At 42.8% G+C, this 25,940-nt stretch overlaps 1 protein-coding gene across 6 annotated transcripts in view; it reads right to left on the bottom strand.

Annotated features, from left to right (window-relative positions):
* fgfr2 (fibroblast growth factor receptor 2) overlaps positions 1 to 23,531 on the bottom strand; it is a 30,501-nt gene extending 6,970 nt beyond the window's left edge. Inside the window, exons 1-14 of one of the 6 annotated variants that reach the window (XM_088384620.1) lie at positions 22,995 to 23,531; positions 21,513 to 21,768; positions 15,154 to 15,411; positions 14,668 to 14,742; positions 11,789 to 11,958; positions 10,346 to 10,469; positions 7,043 to 7,233; positions 6,677 to 6,815; positions 4,573 to 4,772; positions 3,890 to 4,029; positions 2,538 to 2,659; positions 1,700 to 1,810; positions 1,393 to 1,583; positions 750 to 872 (exon numbers count right to left, since the gene is read on the bottom strand). In XM_088384620.1, the coding sequence (XP_088240746.1) occupies positions 750 to 872; positions 1,393 to 1,583; positions 1,700 to 1,810; positions 2,538 to 2,659; positions 3,890 to 4,029; positions 4,573 to 4,772; positions 6,677 to 6,815; positions 7,043 to 7,233; positions 10,346 to 10,469; positions 11,789 to 11,958; positions 14,668 to 14,742; positions 15,154 to 15,411; positions 21,513 to 21,693 (2,025 nt within the window). In that variant the 5' untranslated portion in view covers positions 21,694 to 21,768; positions 22,995 to 23,531. Of the gene's footprint in view, positions 1 to 749; positions 873 to 1,392; positions 1,584 to 1,699; positions 1,811 to 2,537; positions 2,660 to 3,889; positions 4,030 to 4,572; positions 4,773 to 5,856; positions 6,002 to 6,676; positions 6,816 to 7,042; positions 7,234 to 10,345; positions 10,470 to 11,788; positions 11,959 to 14,667; positions 14,743 to 15,153; positions 15,412 to 21,512; positions 21,769 to 22,994 lie in introns of all 6 variants that reach the window. The other 5 variants (XM_088384622.1, XM_088384619.1, XM_088384621.1 and 2 more) reach the window with 5 other exon arrangements.
* Positions 23,532 to 25,940: the final 2,409 nt, after the last annotated feature.

Genomic DNA, 25,940 nt, shown 5'->3' with positions numbered 1-25,940 from the left:
TTAAAAGACGTTAACCTTTCTGAAGACATTGGCTGTTCTCTCATTGTTCAAAGTAGAAATATTGTCAAAACCTAATAAGCTTAAAAGAGAGCAAACAATGCATCCTGATATAGCTGTACTCAAATATTACATGACAGCCACATGTAGATAATAAAATCATTACACACAAGAAAAAAAAATCCGTACTGTATTCCGACAAAATAAATACGGATTAAACCAAAGCAGCCTAACAATGGCAGCTCTATCTACATGTAACATATGTGATCGTCATTACTGTCACGGCTGCCATTGTCATAATCATCATTACTCTCAACATCACTGCATACTGTTGTTGTTCTCAGCATGATTGTGCATGGGATGAAAAGGCAAGCATGCATACTAAATGAAGGCGTGCGGACCGACTGGGCTGCTCTGCGGTGGGAAAGAAAGACACCACTGGGACGCTATGGAGTTGTCAATTATGTTTAAACTGCTGCCCCTCTCACTGAGTCTCTCTTTCGAGCTAATTGTATAAGTGCCTATGAAACCAAAGGAGGGAGCGGGATAAACAAGGCAGTCTACAGAATCCCGACATTCACAGGCTGCCTGGGAACCCGCGGCTTCTGCCAAGACACAAATCCAAGAAAAAGAGTGAAAAAGAAAGATGAGGGAAGAGAGTGAATTTGAAAGATTGGTAAATAAATCACAGACTGCCCCTGTCCCTCAAAGGGCACGATGCCATGTGCGCAACATGCAGGTCCATGACTCACATTGGTTGTCTTTTTATAGTAGTCGATGTTATGGACATCGCGGGCCAAACCAAAGTCAGCGATCTTCATGACGTTGCTCTCTGTGACCAGGACATTCCTGGCTGCCAGGTCTCTGTGTATACACTAGGATGGAGAAAGTGAGAAATGGAGGGGGGTGGGTACAAAGTGGAAAAAATGAGGGCAAGAGAAGAATAAGACATTTACATCACTCTACAAATAAACTCTGAAATCTCCTGGACAAAAGGTAGCACTACCCTGAATAACATCACACGACAATCACTGCAATTTAAAAGTTTGGATTCTGGCCCCAGATCTGTAGATCACGCATGTGCAAGAATGTGTGCATGCATGTGTGTGTGTGTGTTGAGTGAGTGTCGCATTCCAACAGTGAGTGAGAGCGTGAGGCTGTCTTTGGACAACATGGCTGCACTACTATTGTGAGGAAAAAAAAAATACAATTCCTCCACACAGAGGGGCCTTTGTCATGGGATGAGACACAATGAAGGGGTTGGACAGAGGGGGGTGACATCAATGTTTTTAAAAGATAAAACTCCCACAGTGACTCACGTGTGCAGGCCAAAGCAAAAGCAACACAATTTGATGTAGCCGATGGGTTGCCTTTTGTTTGAGGCAAACATCTTACCTTTTGGGATGCAAGGTACTCCATGCCGCGTGCCACTTGATAAGTGCAAGAGACCAGATCTTTGAAAGTGAGCTGTTCGTCAGAGACGCGAGCAATGTCGTAGGAGTACTCCATTCCAGGGGGGCGGCGGGCTCGGAGGTACTCCCTAAGATTACCTTTGGAGGCGTACTCCACGATCACATACAGGGGGCCTGGATTGGAGGAATGATTATATTTACTTGTTGAATAATCGTTTGCTAAATGCCATTTCCTAAGTGCATTTATACTCCTCGAGACATGGAAACAAATGCAGTTTCCCTTTGCTTACCATCTTGCGTGCAGGCCCCCAATAGATTGATGATGTTCTTATGTTTACCGATCATCTTCATCATTTCCATCTCTGACACCAGGTCAGACAAGTCCTTTTCGGTGGCGTCATCTAATAGCAAAAAGAATGATGGAAAGTTGCACGGGGAAAACAAACACACCCACGTCCTGCCTTCCTTCTAACCCTTGACTCGGCGCACATTGTCAGCCAGTCAGACGGCACCTTGTTTGGGACTGTGCTTTGATTAAATGCAGCTGACAGACAATGTGGACTAAAGTTACAACACTGAGGGGATCTCCTCATGCAGACTACAGGAGCACCTTTTTCTGTGCCAGGAGGAGGAGAAAAGAATGACTTAAAGATGCTCAATCTGGATTCATTATCTGTTGCGCAAGCTCACTTTTCATAGGAGAGCGGTTGTATCCGCACCGCTAGAATGGCATTGCCTGCATTCCTCTGCCTCACGAGCTTAACTAAAGAGCACATTTCTATAGACAAGGTTAGTCTGCCGCTTTACCTGATCTTATGTCCGCTTTCATTAATAACAGCAGTGTGACTCGGGTCTTTGTGTGGGTGCTGAATGAGCTCCAACCAGCCGCTGCGCTGGGGTCAGCTATGTGACCACTCCTCACCCTTACCTAGCCGACCCGACATCCCCATAGGTGTCATTCGGCAACTACCAATAACAAATAACAACGACTCCCCCAGGCTCCACATTGCCCTGGAATGAACTCTGACCGGAGCATATATCGTATGAAAAATGTAGCCACATTGCGTGAAGTGGTATACACGGCATCGCCGTAGTCAGATCATAGCTGTAACCATAGCGCCTACTTACCTTTCAGCATCTTGACAGCAACAGTTACAGCCTCTTTGGGTTTGTCTTTATCAATGCCAAGAGCTTCTGCCATTACAACTTGGCCGAAGCAGCCCTCACCGAGCGGTTTGCCCAGGGTCAACCTGCAGCAGCACACAATAAAACACAGACAGGCATCTGATTAGCAGCTGAAATAAAACAGACACCATCTAATGATGTGACAGTTCACTCCTAATAAATAAAATGAAGTGTGCGAGAGAGTAAAAGAGAGGACTCACGCTTGCTTTGTCTTTTGTTTATTTTCTAAAATGTTTTTCACCAGCTCTAGCTTCAATGGGATAATGAAGGCGAGTCCTTTATCGGCACATTGACTGCTGTTAAGATACTTAGTAGAAAGATAGATATGGGGAAAATCTGATAAAGCCCAGGGTAGGCACTCACTTTTAAACTGTTTGCCATGCTTTGGCACATGCTAATATGTACTTACTTGTGCCATTACACAAGCGCTCTCAGCCCAGACGCATTAACTCATGACAGGCGGACTGCTGCCAAGGCGCTGCCACACTGGCGGGCCTCACTACAGTTCCACATGGAAATGTAATTAACTCTCTTCACTATGCCATATTGTGAATGTAAACTGTGTTACAGGGACGTATTCTTCACATCCTTTTAGTTGATATCATGTGGGAGGCAAAAAAAAAAATTGAGGAAAGAGGATAAGCATTTTTTCTCTTACACTGCCAGCCATCTATAGTATTGATTGTGTTTGTGTTTCTTCAACTCTTGATTGACGAGTGTTGAACCCACCCCTAAGTTTCAGTATCTTGGCTATGTAAACTCTCACTGCAGGCCGAGAAAGGTCCGGGACCTGAGGCCAGCAGCCTGCCACAGTAACACAATCCCTTGTCTGTCCGCATAAGCTCGCCACACTCAATGGCCACCATTCTGTCCTTACAGCCACACATAATTGATGTTATTTTTTTTTTCTCTCCGCACAAGCCGCAAATGTTTGCATTCCACAGCATTCTGCAATTCCGACATGATCCCTCAGGCAGTGGATGACGAGAGCAGTATAAAGGCCCAAACAGAAATACGCAGACATTGCAGACATTGATTCAGTTTGAAGAAAATGCCTCCTTTTACATGTTTATTATGATAAAATATAAAATACAAATCTTTATGAAGGCAAACTGTACCTTCTGGTTGGAGTTGCTGCAGAGCACAAACCTGCTACTCTTTTATTGAGTTTCCATTATAAAGGCTATTACCAAGATTAATGTCACATCACAACATCCACCGTAATTAAGTGAACAAAAGCAATTGAACTTTAGTGGTTAATAAATAAGACTTGTATTCAAATCAAATCTGCTGACCTGTCTCTGGCAAACTCCCACCGTGGATCCTGAGGAAGGTCGTACTCAGGGATTGGGTCATCGTGCGCAGAACTCCGCCGCGTGGTGATGCGAACAAGCGGTGTGTTGGAGTTCATGGAAGCGCTGGAGTCAGCTGACACCTATGGGTACAAAAAAGATTGGCTGATCACCACTATCTGGGTTCAAAAGTCAGACTAAGCTCTTGGACATCACCAGAGGAGTTGCTTTATAAAAGTGTTGATATTATCAGCAATGTTTGAACATTCAGCATATGAGTACGCTTGATTTCAGAACTTCCTGTATTATCTCCAGAGATATGAATCTGTGTTGATTTACAGTGAAGAATGTGCGATAAACAGCCTTCTGTTCTCCATCTTTTTTTCTTTTTTTCCACCCTCACCTTACCTCGACACGGGATTCCGTCTCTCTGCAGGATGCATCCAATCATTTGTGTACCTTTTCATTTTACTTGAAGGAAAAGCATGACTCAAACATAAATATTCATACACGATGCATGGTTCAGAATGTGGATTTTAAATGTGTATTTCCATTGTGTATTTAAATTTGACCAACCATGCATCTTTTTTTTTTGTAATTGTTAAAGCAAGCAGTATTTTTGTGGTTGCATGTCTCGTGTGCTCCTCTAGAGGTGTTAGATGTCATAGAACTCTTTATCTACTTTCTGTTACCTGGCGGCGCAGGGGGATCTGTTTGCTCAGTTTGTGAACTGCAGGTTGGCCACTAAAGTCCGGCTTTTTGGCTGTGTTCCTCATGCGGCACACCACCACGATGCCCACCATGCAGGCGATGAGGAAGACGCCTGCGCAGTAAATTGCGATCTCCACATAATCGGGAGAAATTGGCTCCACGTTTTTCTCTGCAGCTGATGCAAATAAAGGAAAGACAGTGAGACAGAGATAGTTGCAATGGGTGTTCTCCATTCAAATCAGCACACACACAGACACAGACACACACACTCCTTAACTAAACTATCTCTCTTCTCCAGGTACCAGCATGCCGAGTGTACCATGTGAGCATAGCACACCAAGAAAAACAAAACACATGCCTCACTTAATTTCACGCATGAAAGAGTGCAAGACATGGATTCATGGATGTGTGATGGACTACGCCACAAAGAATGAACCCTCATGTTCTTTTGCAATATGAAGCCAATTAAGCTTGCACGCCATCCACGTGGTGGTAAAAACATATACGGTACCCGAGAAGGAGGCTGATGGTGGATGCACTTGAGAGTAATAGCGTGCTTACAAAGAAGGCCAAATTAAAAAGAGGAATAACGATAATGTTTGCAGGTCCGTTAAATGAACCAGCATGACAAAAAGTTGCTCAATGAACACAAAGCACCCAGCACACTCATATACATGAATTTTTGTTTTATAAATTAAGTTTGGGCTCTGATAATTCAGAAAGTAAAGCCAAATTTCATGCATAAATTGAGCTTTAACTTTCACTTTATTTCAAGAAGAAATAAAGACTCAAAGACAATTATCAGAATGAAATAAATGAGACCTAGTGACAAAAAAAATGTCTGAAATTCTCAAGAGGAAAATATGCTTTCTTTGAAAGCAGGAGAGATGAGACAGAGGAGAAGGTGGGAGACAAACCCTCCCTTCCCTTTGGAGTTTGGAGACACTCAAGCTGCTCTGGGAGCTCCACTTCCGTCCCCGAGTTATAATAATTTGTCTACAAACGACCTTCTTATCTGCTTTGAGCTTTCAACAGCTTTCCAGTCCAAATCATATTCAAGAATATATGCCCCTTGTTGCTCTTGCATGACACTATCTCGGGTAACAACCATGCGAGTTTATCTACGTAATCGAATATTTGAGCGTGTGTGACTTCTACTCCAGAGGGAAGACTTGCCTTCACACAATCCAAATATATTGAACCATGCTGTTGGAAAAAAAAATTGATCTAAAGGACAGTTAAACAGTGTATTTAGTTACCTGGAAGCACCGTCAACCAAGCAGTGTGAAAGGAGATCCCAATAGAATTACCCGCCAAGCATGTATACTCCCCAGCATGTTCAAATGTTACATTGGGCAAGTAGAGAACTTCTATCTCCTTATCTGTGGTGTTTACACCCGCGGTCTGGAGAGAGGAAGAAGGAGGAGGTGGAAAAGAAGAAGGAGAGGGTAGATGATAAGAGCCGGGGGGGGGTAAAGCAGGGTTAAATAGGAAAGATGGGGGGGAGGGCAGAGAGAGGAGAAAAAAAATGAGACCCAAAACACCAAGAAAGAAATAAGAGGCTGATGTCCAACGTTGAATTCCCATCTACAGGAGTTGTGTGGATGAAACAAGGTGAGGGGGGTGGGGTGAATAAAAGAGCAATAGAGAACCCAGTAAAACATATACATTTAAAGGCAAATAAACAACCTGGTAAAACATCCCATAGCCATACCAAAGGAATAAAACAACAGGCCAGTCTAATGGCTACATTAGACCGTGCACATGCACACAAAAACACAAAGAGCACGGAGAGAACTGCTACATACACTATATATTGACACAGCAGACAAGACAAGAGATAAGAAACAAATGTGTATGCTGTGACAATTTTAGTGTTGAGGTAGGGAGCCCTGCTCAAGGCTGAGCCAGTCTCAGCAGCTGCAACAAAAAGGTGCAGCATTAGGGAAGGGACGGTGGTGAGGACCCAGGATCACCAAGAGACCACCAATAGGACCGCCACAAATACAGCAGGTCAGAGTTGAAGCCCAGGAAACCACACCAGGAGAGGAGGGAAGGCCAGTCAAGTCTTTGGGTTACCTGGGATGACAGTCAGCCAGCCAGACTGGCTGGCTTCCCCTATATAATTGGAGACTTTACAGATATACTCTCCAGCGTCCTCCGGCGTCACGTTGGTGAGGTTGAGCACCTCCGCATTGGAGCTGTTAATGCCTGAACGCTGAAATCAGCAAATTATGACAGGGCAAGATCAACACCAGAATCAGAGAGATGTGCAAACATGACAATGGCTAGTGGGAGAAGAACAGAACAAACAGGGAACACCATAGATACTGTAAGACCTGAGGAGAGAACATCACGATCAGTTTGTTGCAGCCAATGGGGAGACACTGCTGAGACAGGGGGAATAGTTTCAATCCAATCAGGACAAGACAAGACGTGATGTACCTTAAGCACTTTGACATAAGGGTGCCCATCGGGACCGTAGCGACTGCCATTCTGTGTGATGTGCTTCAGCCACTGGATATGAGGTTGGGCGTCGCTGTATACTTTGCAGACAAAGCGGGCATCTTCTCCAACATAGACCGATGTGTTGGCGGGAAGGCCGGCTTGGAGAATGGGCCGGTGAGGGGACCGCTCTAGACAGAGAGAAAAGTTCCTTTTAGTTTAGTTTTTTACTTAAACAGACACAAAACAGAGCGGATATAAAGTCAACACACTATATGGTATCAGAAATGAAACCAAGATAAATCTTCTCAAAATAACTTTTCCATTGTGTAAATAAAAAAAAATCTATGATGGGGGAAGGACCATGTCTGATGTTTGACGCAAACAAAACACGGTGGATTTTTTTTTCCCCCGAAAGGAACTGAGGTGGCGGGAATGATGACCAGTTCATATAAGCAATGTTAGCACAAAACGTTCAGTTTTTGGCTAAGGGGAAAAAAAAAACAGGCTTTAGGAAAAGCCTGCTACTACTAGAACATCTGAAATGGATTTGGGTTTTATCAATGATACTTAAAAGGATGGCAGGCGTTCCATTTATCAAGTTTAAATTAAATGTTTAGGAAAATGTTTTGAATTGATTTTTCTTGACCTCAATTTCCTATATTATGAAAATCTACCATTTCAACTGGGCTGTGTACTTTTTGTTGTTTATTGTCACAACAAAAGTGACCTAATTTCAACCAAATACGAGCCTTATCAGTTTTGTGTCTTTACAGTACACAGCTACGAGAAGTACTCCATTGTTGTGTTCCATTCCTCTTCTTTGTTGAATAATTAGTAGGTTACACTGTGTTGCTCTGGTACGGTGTCACACTACTTACATAGCTGACACAGATATTATCATCCTGCATATCCTGTAGTAGAAACACGAGCCAATAGAACTGTTCAACTTGGTGGTAAAAAGTCTTGAAGCCAGATGGTAAACATCTTTAGATCATCCATTTCATTTTTAGGATTAGTGTATCTCCAGGACTTCCTGAGTTCTGTGTGCAAAGATTTCCTGGTAAACTAGGACAGGCAGAAACACGACTGTGCTCCTTTTATCAGAGAATAATTTGGAGGCCTCAGAATTCTAAAGACACTGCCTTAAAGAAATTTATGCTGAAGGCGGACTTTCTTTAGGTTAGGTGTTTAGGCGGCATGGCAGTTGAAGAGTTATAAGCATGTGTGTTGGAAAGTGAAACACCTTGGCAGCACCCCCACATGTCCTGCTATCTGCATTCTTCTACAGGCAAACATTTGGACTGCAAATCCAAACAGAGCGAGACCTGTTGAACAATGCTCCCTTTCAAACTGCATCGGGCCGCCACAAGCGTGCTGAGGAGCCCACCCACCCCCACACTGACAGCAACCACTCGCTGCCATCACACACACACACATTCACATGGAATGACATCACTCAGCCTGAAGCACTGCGTTGCCTTTTCAAACAATGCCTGAAGGTAAGGGCAATGCGCCATATAAGTTAAAGCTGAAAGTTTAGGGACTCTGATTTACTAGATGGAGAAATGGGGTGCCAGACGATTCCTGAACCTCTCTCCTGCCTTGTCATTGGCCTTTATTATCCACCAGACCAAAGGTTTACTCTTCATCAAGAGTAACTCATCAAAACATGTTCACCCTCTCAGGATTTTACAGAAACAATGAGAGAAACTGTTATAGGAACGTTTCCCAATGGAAATGTAAAACTGCAAGTGACGATAAAAAATAACTGGCAAAACAGAATTATTCGTCACCATTTAATGTCCTGCTCCACCGGAACAATCATGACAGAACTCATTGGCAGGACATCTTATCTCACACACAAGAGAGCAATACTGAAGGAGGGGACGACGTCAACTCAGACATAATCTCAAATCAACAGAGAAATGTTGCAAGCTTAATGTTAAAAAAATACATTCATGATTTACTCCATATATGAAATAAGATTTAATCTACCTATCAGCTATCACTAGGGCTAACTTGATTTTAAAATTTGAACATCCAGTTATATAACAATGTTGTGATTTGTAATCGAGCCAAAAGCAGACCCTAAACAAAATAGGGCCTAAAACAACAAAACCGAGGGCCACTGAGTGCCGGCATCCTTTTTGATTCCCCACATTTGACTTCTCATGTCCCCTCGTGGTTACCCAACCGCTGGCCTTTCTTTAGAATGCCAGTTTGAGCCAGAAGTCACTAGTTTCGCTTTGTTTTAACAGCTAATCTTGTGGGTCATTTGGGGATAAAAACACTGATAAGAAGCCTTTTCTGTGTTTATATTCCCTCCTTTTCTGTCCCGAACCCTCTGCTCCTCCTTTGTGAACCACATTATAAAGGAGTAAAATGAAGCAAGAGGTTGCAGGGGGCAGTGGCAGTGGAGCCAGACGTTTAGAGCCTTTACTGCTCGGCTATAAAATAGAACAAAAACAGAAATGTGCAGCCTAAAGCAGAGCTTTGGCTTACTGCAGAATCAACCAGAGCAGGGAGTGTAAGTATATTTATGTGCATTTAGCTAAACACTCATTGCGCAAGAACCCTAGGGTATTTCATCTCCATTTGATAAAAAACGGTAAAAAATGTGGCAAAGGTGTGCCGGAGTGAGTGGGGGAGGTTTTGGCTAAACAGCACAGTATCATGGAGTGACCAATGGACTTTTGTGTGAACCAAACATCTGCTGCTGAACATCAGCCCGGTTGTGGATGATTGACCATATTGGTCAGATAAGTGAGTCCGTGTGATTACTTGCAAGTCCTAATGAGAGAGAGTCTTCACTCCTAACATACATGCTCATTGATCCTTTGTCATTATCCTATCGTTGTGCTGCTGACTATTGATTGTGCCAACTCAGCAGAAAAACACTTTGCTTTGTATGCTCCAAAGGTCATTAAGAAGGGTTGACCAAGTTTGATTCGTGAAGTAATGCTGAGCCAAGCACTCTGTGCGCTCCTGACTTAGTGACACTAAAGCAGCATCTAATAGTAATTCCTTGAAACACCAGAAGCTTATTTATCTTCATTGGAAACTATTTAAAAAATCTCTTATATAACATTTCAAAGACTATAAAGTTGTTGTTTCTTCTTAGTGACTAATCAACTGAAAACGCAACAGTGGAAAAAATGTAACTTTTACCTAAATCAAACATTTTGGAATCCATGGCCTGTATGATCGAACTCCACACAAACACACTTTCTGAATTGTGAGTTCTTCCCATCCCTCCACTCCTCCTGAATTAGCATAAACTAAGATTTGTGCCATACTGACCCACAACATCCAAGGTGTAGGTGTGGCTGATAGTTCCAAACTCATTCTCCACCAAGCAGGTGTAGTTGCCTTTGTCCGATGGAACCACACTTTCCATGATAAGGGTCCAGTGCTGACTTCGTACCTGCAGAACCAAGTTGATGGGATTCAGAAGATGAGTAAACGCAGAAGAAAATAAAACAACACTATAGAACGATAGGAAAAACAAAGTGTGCTGGGAAACATTACTAAGGTAGACATTAGACAGTAAATATGATCAATATCTCATCCAAACGATTTAGCTTTACTTTTTAAAGTGAGAAACGTATTGTACCGTGCCTCTAACCTTGAAACCAATGTCGTAATCCAAAAAATAAGAACCTTCTGCAATTGTTTTTATTATTTCAATACGCTAAACGAATTGCATCGGTGTGTGGGATCGATGTGAGCAACCAACAATAAAAACGATTTCTGTCTACATTCAGAGTGACTGGAGCGAGACAAGCCCACATTTCACACAAAGGGAAGCTTATGCCACAGGGTTGGGCTCAGGTACAGCTTTTGTCTAACATTTGTTAACTAAAAAAAGGAAATGAGCTGCCTGAGGTTTGTCTAACAGGCTGAATGTATCGTTTTCACCCGGCTGTTTTTTTGTCTTTATTGTTCTAAACATGCTAAAGGCAGAATGGATGCAATATTAGCAGCTACGTTAACATAATCTCCACCTTAAACTCTCCCGTGGGGCATCAATTGGACTTTGGCTTTTTTTGCTTGGCATCACTGCAACTTTGCGTAAAGTTCCAATTATCGTGCTTTACTTTATATATGCAAATATTCTTCTTTTGACAAAGGATTATATAAAAGACATTTCTAAGATTGGTGAAACAAGTTTAATTGGAGGAAGTCAGGTACCATATTCAAGAAATTGGTCATATTTGGGTCATTTTTTTCTTCTCCCTGAAAAAGCGATCTTATTAATATTTTAGTTTCATTGCAACCATAATATCAGGCAGAGTTGTGTCATACACAATCTGAAAAGTAAACTTCTGTAGTTATCTGTCCATGTCGTGAATCACAAGTACGACAATCGCACAAAAACCAAACGGAGCAGGACCTGTTTTCCCCGATTGAGTGACTTTTATTTCTGTCTGTGGGGGCACTACACCCTCGCGTTCAACGCCCGGTTCTCGAATGAGTTACAGTGAGAGATTCTGCAAAGTATCCTGGTGAGAGGAGATTCAAGGTTGAGCAATTCCAACTTCACAGCAGAAACCCTGCTCTCGTTTCCTCTGTCTTCATTGAAGCATGAAAATGAGGTGAAAGGACTTTGGGAATTACTACAAAACCAATTTGAACTGTCTTTAGGAGTACGATCACATATAACCGCAATGGTTATAACGCAGAGATGGGAAAGTCTGACATCAGAGATGAATAGAAGTTATGCTATTTTAGTGTTTGTCCTACCTTATAACCTCCCATGCGGTCCTCTTGGCGGAAAGGCCTGCTGTTTTTAAGCCAGCGCAGCTTGGGCCGGGGGTTGCCTCCTGCAGAACAGCGGAACTTGACTGTGTTGGCAGCTGGCACTGCATGCAGCTTCTTCTCCATCTTTGCAACCGAGGTCCAGTATGGGGCGCCTGCAAACAGAAAACAGTTGGGGATCAGTCAGGCTGAGATCATGTCTTCAATGTTAACTCAGTGGACTTGAGACTTTGGACGATGAAGAGCAGAAAAGCCAAAAGCGGGCATTCTTCTGATTAAAAAAAAAAGCTGCACTACCAGACAAGCATTTTTATGACATTGAGTAACACACTGCCAGAAAGCACAACCCAGAGGTGCACACTCACACAGGTTAAAAAAAAAAAAAACACTTTCATACTTTTCCAAAACTTTCCTCTAGAGAAAAATACACTTGGGTCTTGCCAAGTGGACTATTACATTCAATTTCATCTCATTCAACTTAGCAGCTTTTCTTTCTTCACTTCCTCCAATTCCCACAGCTCTCCTCTTTATCTGTCGGTCAGTTGGCACAATGCAAACAGCAGGACCACGGATGGTTATCGCCCCTGGACAACCATTACATGTTGTCAGAGGAGAAAATAGAAGCTAGTGATTCTCTGACATCTGTCTGCTTCGCTCTCTGACTTGTTTGTTTCTCCACATTTTTGTCTAGAAAGCGGCTAGCTAGATTTTGTTCCAAGCACCCTTCCCGTCTCATTCCCTCTGCACCTGGGAGCAAGATTGCCAAAGCAGATGGGATTCCGAAGGAAAAGAAAAAGTTTAAACGGCAACCTTAACGGTCTTCCACACCATCACTTCCTCTCTTGCATAACCGACAAACAACAGAGGGAATTCCCACTCATAGGACCACAACTGTCTTTAAACATATATTTTGAGAATATTTGTCTGTCCGGTACAAGCAAGAAGCACATAGTTGGATGGATGCATACTGTATGCTAAGTGTTCAACTCCTATAATTAGTTGTTCCATTTGTATCCCTTCACTCTCTCTATCTGCCTCCCTTTTCCTTGGTATCTTGACCCTCTTGTTATTACTCTGCTTGTCAGCACTCCTTGCGTTCCCACAGACAGATTAGAAAAAGACTGTCCCATCGCAAGCCTGTCTCACCAAAACGACCTCTGACCCCAAAGTGGCAGCCAGGTTGGAAGATGAGGCTGGGACATGAAAGGTGAACGCCACCGGTTCCCATGCCCTCCGTCCGGAGGTGCGGTACTTCAAACAAGATGACCCTCCAACCTCTCACCGAATGAAGTGGCCAACTGCGGCGGTGTCCGCGACAGCCTGCATTCTCGTTGCCTAACACATCTGGAGCCACAGTCATGGACGTTTATCTGAGCTGAGGTTATCTAACTCCTGCACTGTGAGTCAACGTCTTTTTTTTTTCCTTGCTCGCTCTTCCCAGTTCTTGACTATTTCTCCTACACAATTTTATCATACGGGTTTCCTTTAAAGGGGAGGTCCGCTAACAGCGAGTGATGACGTAAACCAAAATGAGGGAAGCTCCCAACTCGAAAAACTGTGACAAACACATGGCTCTCTGCCTTCATCATGACATCAGCGTTACCCACCCTGCTCTCAAAGACAGCTTCGCTCAAAATGAAGAGGCTCCACCATGTCTCCTCCAAAAGGCTACCACTGCCAACCAAACAAACTGCCCGTGGGTATTTTTTTTTTAGTAGTTCCATCTTTCATGCATAATAAATCAAAGTTCTGATGCCCAAACCTTTCTGGGTTCCCAAAAATGAAGACGTGAGTTTGAAAAGGCAGGCTCTTTCCCACCATTGCCTCTATGCCACCTCATCCTGTGCTTCAGGCACCAACTGAAGGCCAATGTTCCACACCTTGCTCAGAAAAGTGCTGGCCTAGGTTTAACAAGCCCGTGTTCTCACTAAATTTATTCTATTTTCAAATAAAACGTAACTGTACAAGCAGAACAGGCGTCATTTGGGTTTCAACCAGTTTATTACCAACAGAGAGTCTGGATATTTTCCCCTTTCCCTCTTTGGCTGTGTTCTTGCTCAGTTCCTCCCCCGTATTTAATGGTTTTCAGGCAATTATGGTGAGCCCAGAAAGGGAGGTGGGGAAGCATCTACTGGAGAATTTTAACAAGATGTGGAAGCCCTCATCTTCACTTCATGACATTTTCGAGAGTGAGCATGTGTGCACATGTGTTTGTGGCTGTCTACGTATGTGCCTAAACAGCCAAACATACTTGGGCAAACCTTTCTCTTTTGTGCACACAGATAGCACAGGCTCACTCAAAGTAAATCACTCGGAGTAAATCAGGTCGGTAACGGGGTCCAGATGGTTGTCTTTTGTAATAGATAAGCCCAGCTGACTGACTGGCGAGCTGGATGGCTCCTAAAAGCCTGGCTACCTGCGAGACACAAGCTGAAGGAATGTCAGGAATCTCTAGATTCTCTGGAGTATCTAGTAAGCACGAGCACATGCACCACGTAGAAGTTTAGACAGCGATATGAGCGGAAAAAACTTTGTTTTTTTTGTGACCGGTACTCCATCCAAAAGAATGCAGTCATTTTACTTGCTATCTTTTCTTTACTACATTTAAACAATAAGAACCCCGGTAAAAAGGAGGAACAAAGGTGCACTGCTCTCGAAACGCTATTTCCGGCAATTCCGAAAGGCTTTTCCCTTCTTTTGGAATATGGAAAAATATTCTCACTCATTGAATCTGTGTCTTTAAATTACACAAGAAAGTACCCGCATTGAGTAAAACCAATCGTTCAAAGAAAATTGCCATCTGAGCGCAATAAGCAATTGATGTGGGGCGGTGCTTTGCACTCATGAATCCCTACCATACTCACTTAGCTGTTCTCCGTCCGCCCCTGCATCTTCTGTTCGGTCCGTATCGTCCTCATCATCCCCCGAAGAGATGGCATCTGCACAGAGTGACTAGGGTTACTGACCCCCTTTCTCAGGCAATGCACATCTGCACACACATGCCAATACAGAGGTGCCTGACCTGTTCTGTGCAACAAACGGGCTTCAACATTTTGATGGCTCGACAATGAAAAGAAAAACTATTTCTGTAGCTCACTATAGAATGCAGCCGTTGAAGGTTAGTGGAAGAAACGTTGCTAATACGCCTGGCAGAGTGAAGATTTGCTGGTAGGACGTCAGTCGTTAAGTTTTCGTGAATTTGATCAGAGTCCAAACAAAATTACCAACACCAGGTCAAATCCGTACAGACATACGCCACGCACCATGTAGGATTTATGCCGTTCATAAAAATAGGGTCCTCAATGTGTAACCTCTCTGTCCTGGCCTGTCCTTCCTAGTCCCTGACTCACCTGTGACATTGACTATGAAGCAGACCGTGTCTTTGCCCACAATGGTGCATTCATACAGCCCCGAATCCTTGGGTGTGGCATCACGGATCTGCAGCACCTCCTGTTCTATCAGTGTGCGGTTGTTGGTGCCCAGAGAGCTGCCATCTTTGGTCCAGATGATGGTCCCCGTTGCCGGCAGAGGGCAGCTCAGCTTCAACACCTCCCCCGGGTGCACAGAGCACACCGTGGGCTTAGAAATTTGATATTTGTTGGATGCGTCTGCAGAGCGAACGGGGTAGGAAGAGGTATGGGAAGAGGGGATGATGGAGTGGATGAAAAGGGTGCACAAGAAGGTGGAAAGAGAAGAAGAAACAAGCCATAGTGTAAGAAACAAAAACACCACAACACCACTAACTGGATGCAATTCAATTAACTTATGCAGGCAGAGCAAAATTGAGAAAGCCGCTTTTTTTTTTTGTAAACACCAACATGTCTTCCCAGTGAGTCATTTGAAACAGAACCTAGAAAATACCAGCAGTCACATAAACAAGTGTACTGGTATTGATGGAGCGCATGCAAAAGCCACAGTACTGTGTAAAAACAGACTAAAAAAAAAAAAAAAAATGCATTGTTAGCATGTGAGACTCCAACACGGCTGTGATGAAAAAGCCCCAATGATTACTAACCTTTGCTGAGATACCAAGCAGTGTGTGTAATGTATGTGTGTGTAAGAGAGACTGATACACTGTGATCAAAAAATGTTAAAACAACTCTGGAATGTGTACCTGAGGAAGACATCAGCCAAAAAGGTGGAAGTTGTCGGGCAGAAGGGAAAGGAAGCGGGTGTTCTGTGTTTGGTGGAGGCGTTTCTCTGTTCCTGTCTAACTTTATTTTCAAAGACGCTACCTGGCAGTGACCTGACACTTCTGTTTTCCATTTCCGCCTTCATTATTCTCATCCGTAGAAGATCTACAACTCCAGCGCAAGATCATCTGGCTGAGGAAGAGGTTCTCAACAATGCTCGGCTCCAAATAGAGCGGAGATCCTTCACCTATGAGCGGAAACGTGAAATCTGCCAGCGAATGCCTGTGTGTACACCGTGCTCTTAAAAGATCATGATGGCTGTTATGGGACCAGGTGAATCTTCAATAACTCAAAGCTGAAACTACATTTCTACAGAATAGTGGACATTCAACGCTATCAAATACAGCCAGCTGCATTGTTGGAAACTCTTTACTACTGACATAAACAATCCAAGTTCTGCTTTTTATTGCAGCACAAAAAAACACCACAGCGAAAGCGGCAGGAAAATGGAAAATGGTAGTAATGGTATAGCATGGTGATGAATGGATATTTAGAGCGAGTGGCTTTAGTTTATGCATATAATTACAGAGGTAGTGGTAGTCCCTGCCTTTCCTGTGCCTTAACAAACACACCTTTCAACCATGTTGCACCCACATGATGTCCTGCTGTGTGTATGTGTATGTTAAGTGTAGAGTATACACACTCTAGCCTCAACAGGGAAGGAAATTCTGCTGCGAGCCAGCAGAATTGGCATATGTGCATGCCTCTAAATGTTCCCCTTGGGCAAGTAAACACACACAGGTACAGTTCCCGCATTGTCTTTTTTCCCCCTCTCTTTCCCTCCTTTCGGAAATAATTAACCCTTCCTTCAGCGCCCTCATCTTCGTGTGTGGTCTGATAAGGAGGAAGAACTCTATCAAGCTCCGCCACGTTTTACGACATGACGCTTCCATCCTGGAGGCTTTTTGAGCTTTGTGCTTAATTTTTACTGAGAAGCTATTAAAACTGCCAAGACACATAGCAACACAACCCGGTACAAATATACAGTGGAAGATAACTTGGTAACTGTATAGTTGTACAAATAAATCACACCAGAGGTTTTTTTGCAGCTTTTTTGTAACACTTATTTCAAAAGAAAGACTATCGTAAGCAAGGAGTGTTGTAAGAAGAAGAACTTGTGAAGGGAAAAATAAAAATATCACATTCAGGATTCCTGCTTTACCCTGCGTGTATCAACATTTATTATTAGCGTTAACACCAAGGTTAGCTTCTATTTACACAGTAACAAATAACATCTTAATATTAACAGCAGTTAATTTCATACTTGCCAAATGGTTAATACTACTTAACTTCAAAAGCGACTGAACTTTGTCAGTTTAGTTCATAAAAGTCATAACTGTTTGATCCTGGAATGGATTGTTTTTCTTTTCATTATTTCCCATGGGATTTATTGTTTTTTTCCTAAATTCGAACAATCTGCGATAAACAACTATCCAGGAACAGATTGTGTTACATAAACATAAACAAGAGGGAGTGCTGGTCTTCCAAATGGTGTGCTTAATTAAAGAAAGCATGAACGTGTTAGTTCGACCCTCATCACTTGTTTTATCTCTGCTGTGTCCATCTGTGCCACTTCGTCAACTCCAGCTCCCACTGCCTCCCCATTTCTCTCTTTCACCTCGCTTTCCGTTATGCCCTCTCCTTCCCCCGTCCCGAACACCCCCCGCCGCGTTCTCACCCCTGACCCAGCTGACCTGACCCTGTTGACACCTCCGGCCTGCCTGACTTTTCATGGGAACCTGTGTCTTATGTGAGCACGCTTAAACATACTGAGAATACATCAGCAGCCAGATGGAGCCTTAAGGGGTGGGATTAAAAAAATAAAAAAAAAAAACAGATGCAAGATTAATACGATTATGGATGTCTAGCACATACATCAGGCAAACATACATAAAAGTAGAAGGGCTCTTCTCTATTACAAACACACACACACATTTCTGAATCAAATTATCTTCACACACACACTTCACTATCAATCAGCTTCATCATTCCCGTCAGCCCTGCTGGAAAACATCGCCCTTTCTTTTCTGACTGATTTCCATGTGTCTCGTGAGATAGATCAAAGTGTTCCACTCCTATCTAGATGACAAAACTGCATCTGTGGCAAAAGTAATTTAAAAAATGTCTCTGCCATCCTGCCTGCCTTCTTATTTCTCAGTCTGCCTATCTCATCGGCCAAGACTGGACAGTGATGTGGAAAGTAGCAAAATGTCAAATAACAAATAACTTCCCTTACTCAAAAGAATGTATGGAGGTACTTTAGTAGAAAGGCTTACGCAGATGAAAGTGTACTTTCCTATCCCTTCGCTCTCTCAGTAAATGTAATGACTGCCATCTCATCACAGCACACAAACACACACACACACACATTATTGAATTAAATTATCTTCTACAAGTCCACTTATCCCTTTTTCCTTTCCTCGTGCCTTTGCATCCTTCTCACGTAGAAAATCCCCGGACCTTTCTCTCCTTTTCTTGTCTATCCTTCTTTTCTTTCTCTTTTTCTCCTTTCACATTCAAATCCCTTTTTCTGCTTTTTATGCTATGACAAAGGAGAGGCTCCGTGAACCGGCCCCCAGCTAGCATCCATGGCAACAATCCCTTCATTTTTCCTAACCCTAACCCCCCACTCAAGGTTTTCCCTGAACCCCACCCGACCCTTTTGATGGTGACTTCTTATCTCTTTAGACTAAGATGCAGTAAGAGGGGTACATGAGTGGTCACCAACGAATTGAATGGCATAGATCAGACAAACAAGAATACACAAACATTCAAATCGAAGGTCAATTTAAGGTCAGTTTTGGTTAATGAAACTAACATGCATGTGTTTGGAGTATGAGAGGAGGCCTATGTAAGCGCGGGGAGAACATGCAAAAGCCACACAAATGCCAAAACCCAGATTGGAAGACTTAACCTCAGAACTGTGAAGCAAATGTCTGAATCACTCTTCAAGCTTTCTATCTAAAGGCTACACCAACACAATTTAGTATTGAAGATCTGAAACATCCTCTATTGCCATTACCAAGCAGTACTTATTCACATCTATACCATATTGTCTGACTTAATCAAACACACACAATCATTTAATGAGGATTTAACATTTTGTCTTTCTGCACCTACTTTTTTTCTTCCAGTTTCTCTTCAGTGCATTCAATATCTCCAATGTGCCTATGGCTTTGGCCAGTAAGAGAAGTATTGTAATTCAGAAATCTACACTACAAAGTGAAAAGATTACAAATAAGGGGAAAACTGTCACCTATGTGCTAAAGGCAAACCCTATTAACGAGTAATTTACACTAGTAGAATGTGGTGATCTATTACTGCTTTCCTCTGTCATCACATCTGCCTCCTGCTGTGGACCAGCAACACTTTAGGTGTTAGGTTGGAGTTCAGGTCTATTGTCAACAACATAACCCTGCCCCTCTCAAACACACACATTCTCCATGTCATTAGTTAGCCAACTGACACTTTTATACTTTTACAGCTGCCCTCCTACTATAATGAGATAGCACTGTGTTACAAAATAGCCTTAAACACACAACACTCATCTTTTCACACACTTGACTACCATGACCGTGACTGCTTGTTGCATGCAGGCATTTTTCTTTTTTGGTTTGGACATCAGTGTAGAATCAAACAAGTCTGTGACCAAGTCCACAATTACAGTATTCACACAGTGGACAAGAAATAAAGGATGTCTCCTTTGAAAAACCTCCAAACATTAGTTGTGTCAGTCTCAACATGAAAGACTCAACTTGGCTGTCTCTAATTATCTAACCACTCAACTATTTGGAGAAGTTGGTCTCCACGCAGCACAGAATGTTTTTTTTTTTTTAAAGAACAAAGTTTGGCATGAAAAACAAGACAAGGGCCAAGTCATGAACTGACTTTTGTCAGCTGCACTCGCTTTTGGGCCGTCCTCCAGCATGCCACTCTTATTCAATGTACGCAAAGGCAAGGCCTGTGAACTCGACAAAAAAAAAAAACCAATGTCAAGGATTGTGTTTGGCGCCATTGTCTGAGTGCAAACGGAGTGCGCCTGGACAAGGTAAACACGCTCCCACAGATACCACAGCGGACTCACTGACAACAAAGGCGCTGTTGTGTTGAGCCTTAACCACCACACTAGCTTGGCTACAAATGTTACAGGTAGAAAAACTCGCAGGGCAACACGAGCTCTGCTGAGACTACACCGATACACCAACCTAAAGCTATTTTACTCCCACGCACACACGTAGCATGGCTGCAGGGCAGAGCAGGGCTGGAGGGAATCCCAAACATCCCCGTAAGGGGGGGTTATTAGGACAGAAAGGGTGGGGTCAGCAGCCAATCTGTCTCCCTGACATGTACGCCCTCCAGGTGACACCAGTGGGAGCAAGACAGAGCATTTGGGACACGTTCTGCATGACTGAGAGACTCCGAATCTGCAGTCATATCACTTCTGAGGGCTTCAACTTCATGAAATCTGATTTAAAGGATGAGTCAAATGTGCACAAATCCCTATAGACGACTCGTGGAGGGTTGGTGAACTCTTACTGTCCCTCTGTTTGTCCCCTGAGCCACAGCAAAGCGAGACAGCCTCTCATCAACACAACAATCATAGTTGACCTCCAAAGTATAGAGCAAGAGAAGTTGGGGGATGAATACTGTGTGCTGGGAGGATTGTGGAAAAGTGATGTTTTTTTTGTTGTTGTTTGCCAAACAACCAATTAGCATGCTGATTAAAGTAGTACAACAAAAGGCTTTGGAATGCTATTTTGCACAGAAATAAAAATAAACTCTATCCTGGCAAACAATATAACTGGAGACGAAAACACGGCAAAGTCTCCAATTGAGAACAATAATAGAATGCCAAGATAACCACCAGGATCAAACAATTGGATTCAAACTGTATCTCTATCAACTCGTGGAGAGCACGTGTTTCATTCATACGATTCATGCATTAGTATATTAATAAGTTTTTAGACCAACGTCTGACCAATACACACAAACACACAAAATGAAAAATATGTGACGAAACCAAACACAAGTTTACTGGCACATTTTAAACAGTTTGACCTAATCTCTAAGATTACTTGCAAAACCATCCCTTTTCACGCTAGTAAAATATGTGTATCATTTATTTTAGGCATCTGTTTTCAGGAAAACCAAATCATAAACTACTTTATGTTTAATGTTTTTAACTCCCAGAACAGTGAAAGCAAATTCCGAGTTTCTCCCTTTCCATCTTTAACTTAATTCCAAGCAAGCAGGCAGGGTATGAAAGTGCTGCCAGCATAAACAGTGTCCCACCCTGCCCGGTCCCACCAACCTGTCTTTCACACTCACGCAGCAACAGATGACAAAAGAGGAGGTTTGTTTATATGTATGTTGGTTGGCCCTTTCACATTTTTTAAGCATTTTACATCAACTCAACGTGATCTGCACATGCTTTATAATAACAAATGTTACATAAATTGTGACCACCCTCCATCTGACAAACGACCCATCTCTCCTGACCCGCTTTGATTGCTCACCTTCAGGTTCCAGAGTGGCCTCCTCTTCTTTGGTGGCGGTTAGGGGTGGCCGGGCCAAGCTGACAGTCAACAGGGACAGCAGGACGGCAGCCAGAAGCCAGGCCCACGAGGCCATCCCGTTAGAGGGGGCCAGCGCTCCCCATACCCCCCTTCTCCGACGCCCCCTGGACACTGATCCCATCTGAGGGGGTCCGCCCAACCATCAACTGCTGCCGGGGCGGACTGTCAGGCACTGGAATTCACCCGATCACCTGGGCTGATAACGGAATAAAACAATGGTTACTAAAGGAATCGCTTCTACCATTTTAGTGTTTTTCACCAAATCTTTTAACTTGAGGATGAAGGGAGACAGCAACAGCTGAAAATGAGAGGACGCTGTGAGGCACCAGAAGTTTTCCACTTAAATTTAATACTTTGCTACTGCAGGAAAATGAGCTTAGACAAAAACCTTGTAACATTCAAATCTGGCATGCTAACAAGAAAATGTAGTTTGTTTAACATACAAATCGTATTTGTCTCTCAATCGCCACAATCAAATCTGACCGCTCGATAACACATTCGTCTCATTAAATCTATTCCTGTATTGATGCACCCAACCTGTTGCGCACGACTGTCCTTTGGTGCATTTCTATCACTCGATTATCCGAATCAAATTTAAAAATAGCCCACAAAAAGTCTAATATTATTACTTTCTATATTAATGCTTGTTTTTTTTATTTTACAAAAGCATTGTTTGACTTAATGAACATCACAATCAAAGTCACAATGATGTCACAATTACAATTAAATGTAACTTACCACAATCATAATATTGAGTTTATATTTCACTTAAGTATAATAGAAAAAGATGAAATTGTCCAAAATAAGCTATAATAACAAGAGAAATGCAAGACTTAACTAAATGACGGTTTGATGGTGTTCCTTTGCTCTAAACGTGAGCGCCTTCTTCATTTAAAGTAGACTTTGAATGAAATTTCTTGGCGCTGATTGAATACCTATTGAGATTCAAATCAGTTGGCTTTTCCTCAATGGGGGGGTCATTTGGAGCTGCTCGGTGATTTAGGGGCCCCGGCACCAAAGCAGTGAAAAAACAACTGCGGTCACGGGATAATTGGCCCCATACAGGCGATGTAGAAAATTAAGCATTGTAATAAATAACCAGGACCCAAGTTAATGGGCTCTAAAGTGATGATGCAAGGTGTTGTATAGTTCTTTGCCTTCTAAAACAAACAAGAGTCTATTTTTACAAGGAGGAGAAATACCTTCCTTCAATGAAGTTCAACACAATTTGGTCCCATGCACTCTTGACAATACCTGTCGTTGGATATTTTAAAGAAGTATTTACATGCATTTTGGCCGGGAATTGCAAACTTGAAGCTTTACATTTAAATAAAAATACTTCTGCATGAATGCAGTGAGACCGGGGAAAGTTAATAAAAACTTTTGCTGCTGAGTTGGATTATAAACAGAAGAAACACTTACCAAAGTGGAGTAAAACCGTGGAGCTCTGTTTTGGCATGCACGAATAAGGGAGGACAGAACATGGGCTCAATCCAGACGGAGGAATGTCTCCCAACTCCTCTACGCTCCAAAAAGAAAATCTGACTGGCGTTCACTAATCCACTCAGATCAAATCACAGAATATATTCCAAGTCTGACTCGCAGAGTAGTCCACTGCCATGCAAAGAATTCCTACTTTTACGCGTTTTATCCGTGGAAGCGAGGTTTAAAAAAACGCACAGTAAAGTTGCCCCGAAACTTTCCTCCTCGTCACCAAGTTTCTTCTTCCAGGGGCGCAACAACAATCCAGCTGTGCACTTGTCAACTCAAAAGAAAGTCAGTTTAAAGGTGGACGTGGGATTAAGAGCTACAATAATACAGATGTCCGATGCAAAATCCATCAGCGTGCGTCCTCTTTGGCGACACTCCTCGCAGTGTTTTAGGCAGACGCTTTGTCAGGTTTACTAGCTTTTTCTCCTCCTTACGTCTCCACACACTACTCTCCTCCCTCAACCTCCCCCTGCCTGTAATTTGAGCTGCTTCCTGGCCGCAGTGCTTTTGGGCCTCGCCTCCCTCCCTCCGCCCATCCATCCATCCATCCAAGCGCGTGTGACCGTGTTCAACTCACTTATAAGCAGGAGACGCGCTCCGCAGTCAGAGCGTCCCCTAGTGTAGAAGGCGCCACATCTCATGATCTGCAGCGGACGAGACCGATTTTTCTCAGCCGTTATTGACCCAAGCCTCCATGGAGAAAGATTTGATTAAAACCAATATTTATTACTGATTATTTATAGGCCAACTATAAACCAGGATAAATCCCGTTTCAATGAAGTTACCTCAGAGCCACTCCCACCTCACCCAGTGACAACCGGATGACTAGAAGGTTGTTTTATGGCCTCACAATCACAGGGAGACACATTAAAATGGAATTAAGCTGATAACACACAAGAGGTTATCACCATATAACAAAAAGGATGATCATAATAGATAATAACCCACAAGTGGTTTGTCATCTTGCCAATTAAGAACAAAATGAGTGAGATTTGAATTTAGGGAGGAATACTTTTCAAGTGTGGCACAGAAGGCCTATACTGTTTAATTCATTCTGTTACATAATTTATTTTCCTCTTCAAAATGATTCTCCACCACTTGGCATCTCACTTTTGAGCGAGGAAAAGTCTTAAGACCTTTTCACTGCAAACAACATGGAGTCAATGCCCCGGCACTGTGGTATCCATCAACATGTCATTGATGTTCTTGTACAATGTTTTATTCGGACCTCTTGCTTCCTTCGTCCTGCTGCTCTTCTGTTTGAAACAATGAAAGGCAGTAAAAGGGAAAGAACGTGGCAATGCAATCTTAGCAGCATCTGAAAGCAACACATTGATTCGTTCAGATTGTTCTTAAGAACCCTCAGCGGAAAGCTTGCGTGTAAGCATATCCTCAAAGCTGAGACTCATTCTCCTAACTGTGAAGGCTTCTCTGTGCTTGTGAAGCGCCCCTCCTGCAGCTACACGCATTAAAGATGCTGTTGATGTGAGTTAATCAACAACTTGCTTCCCTTTGTCCTTGGCACCAGCTAATTTCTTCCCCTTAACTCTTAATTCTTGTTGAGCCAGTGATAATAACTTACTCAGGATATTCTGCCTGCTGTTGTAGAAAAGTGCATTTCCTTCAGCTGGAAATGAAAAACAATTTTTGGGGCATTTTTTGGTCATGTATTCAGCAAAGAAACCTAGCCATGAGGTTGAGCATATTTGTAATTCATACAAGGTGGAGGACAAGCACAATCCTTTTCCAACAAGTGCCTGCTCAGAGGCACCCTGCAATTGACTGGCGACCAGTCGAGGCTGGAGTCCATCTATTATGCTGGGATAGGCTCCAGCTCTAGGAGGAGTCCTGGTTGTTCCAAACCTCTGCCATGGAAGAATTATGGAGGCCACTATGCTCTTGGGAACATTAAAGGCAACAGCCATTATTTTGTAGCTTTGCCACAAGCTTGTCGCTCAGCTCCTCTGGCAGATCCTTTAGCCTCAGGGCTTTCCAAACCATGTATCCACCGATTTTTTATGCCACTTATTATATTCAAGGTAAAGGAAGGAGTCTTTTTTGTTAAATTGTTAAGTTAATACACCACTGAAAGTGTCAATAAAAAGTACACTTTTTTTGTATGGGACATTTAGATACAGATTTTTGAGTGTGGATTGGTACAAAATTATTTCAGGGATCAAGAACAACTTTTTTTTTTTTTTTTTTTTTTTTTTTACTAAGTGCACAGTGGCCCAAAATCTAAAATTATAAGGCCAAAAAAAAAATCACAGCTGGAGATTGCCTCACCTTCAGCCAATCAGCCACACTGTAATGTCTACTAGTTCAGCGGTTCATGTTCCCACCCACTCCAAAAGCAAAACGTTCTTGTGTAGAGAGGCCATACAGAAATATGCATTCACAAAGCACAAAGCACACTTGTCCTTTGCAGGCTCATCCATCTCGGGGTGCTGTTCTTGATGATGAATGGCGGCGATATGTTGATGTAAGTTTAAGAAAACCAAATCTTAGCGAGCCCTCTCCCTGCACTGCCCTGTATAATTAAAACATCAAACACAAGTGAGTCACATCCTGAGCAAAATATGAAACAATTGCGCAAAGCTGTGTGCGGCTGGGAGACGGGGGCCAAATACTGCAAAGAGGTAGGCAGACACACACCTCGGAATTCATTTGACAGGAGGAATGTTTTGGCAAGAATTGCCCTTTTTACAGTGAAGTACATTCTGAGATGATGGTCAACTTCTGATGTGTTCTAAATTTGACAAACCAAGTAATGGAAATATTCTTTTGAACTACTAGTGGGAGTACTATACATTGAACCACTATTCCAAATAGAGAACGATTATGGCTATACAATAGAGAAAAAACTGATACCATTTA

This window comes from Syngnathus floridae, chromosome 9 (assembly GCF_059516105.1).
Source record: "Syngnathus floridae isolate MCC-2025c chromosome 9, RoL_Sflo_1.0, whole genome shotgun sequence".
Classification (NCBI taxonomy): Eukaryota; Metazoa; Chordata; class Actinopteri; order Syngnathiformes; family Syngnathidae; genus Syngnathus; species Syngnathus floridae.
This window is presented reverse-complemented; position numbering and strand designations above follow the sequence as displayed.